This window comes from Elephantulus edwardii, unplaced genomic scaffold, assembly GCF_000299155.1.
Source record: "Elephantulus edwardii isolate Elephantulus edwardi_28Jun2011 unplaced genomic scaffold, EleEdw1.0 scaffold00083, whole genome shotgun sequence".
Lineage (NCBI taxonomy): Eukaryota > Metazoa > Chordata > Mammalia > Macroscelidea > Macroscelididae > Elephantulus > Elephantulus edwardii.
In genome coordinates this window covers 7,001,041-7,001,666 of record NW_006399833.1, presented here as the reverse complement: position 1 = coordinate 7,001,666, position 626 = coordinate 7,001,041, and the positions used below count along the sequence as shown (strand labels likewise).

Genomic DNA, 626 nt, shown 5'->3' with positions numbered 1-626 from the left:
GTGACGATGTTGGCATGTTTGAGGTCCTTAAGCAGTGACACTTCCCGGATGGCAGTGCAAGGTGTCCCCTCTTCATGCTCCAATCTGATTTCCTTGAGTGCTACAAGGTTGGCCGTTAGCTTGCTTTTGCCTTTGTAGACAGTGACATAGGTACCCTCGCCCAGTTTATCCAGCTTGATGTAGGTCTCCAATTTCCCAAAGCCAATTTCAGACAGGCTAACACGACAGAGACGACGACTAAGGGGCTTGTCAAAGATGGGGCTATTGAGGGTTAGCTTCTCAAGATAGCCCTCAGGCAACCGAATATCAGCTGGTAGTAATAGGCGCTTGTTGATGTCCTCAGTGGAGATTTTGTGGGGGGGATGATTGTGCATGCGCACCCTCACTGGTGCCTGCACCTCATCTGAGGATGTAGCTGATGCCTGGTCACTCTCCCCATCAGACCCTATCTTCAGGTCCTCGTGCACAATCTCTTGTGCAGCGCTGAGTAGGCCCCATCCAGAGCGAGGTTCCCCAGCACGTGTGAGGCCCTCTCGAGGGTCACTGCCACCACCACCACCACCACCACCACCACCACTCTCATCCAGGCCTATCTGCTCAGGGGCACCATTGTTGTTGTTGTTGTT

The 626-nt window shown here is 53.2% G+C and overlaps 1 protein-coding gene across 1 annotated transcript in view; it reads right to left on the bottom strand.

The window, feature by feature from the left end:
* LOC102862842 (cyclin-dependent kinase 16-like) overlaps positions 1–626 on the bottom strand; it is a 34,736-nt gene that overhangs the window by 25,348 nt on the left and 8,762 nt on the right. The window contains exon 3 of the mRNA XM_006889952.1: positions 6–611. Coding sequence (XP_006890014.1) covers positions 6–611 — 606 coding nt within the window. The remainder of the gene's footprint in view (positions 1–5; positions 612–626) is intronic.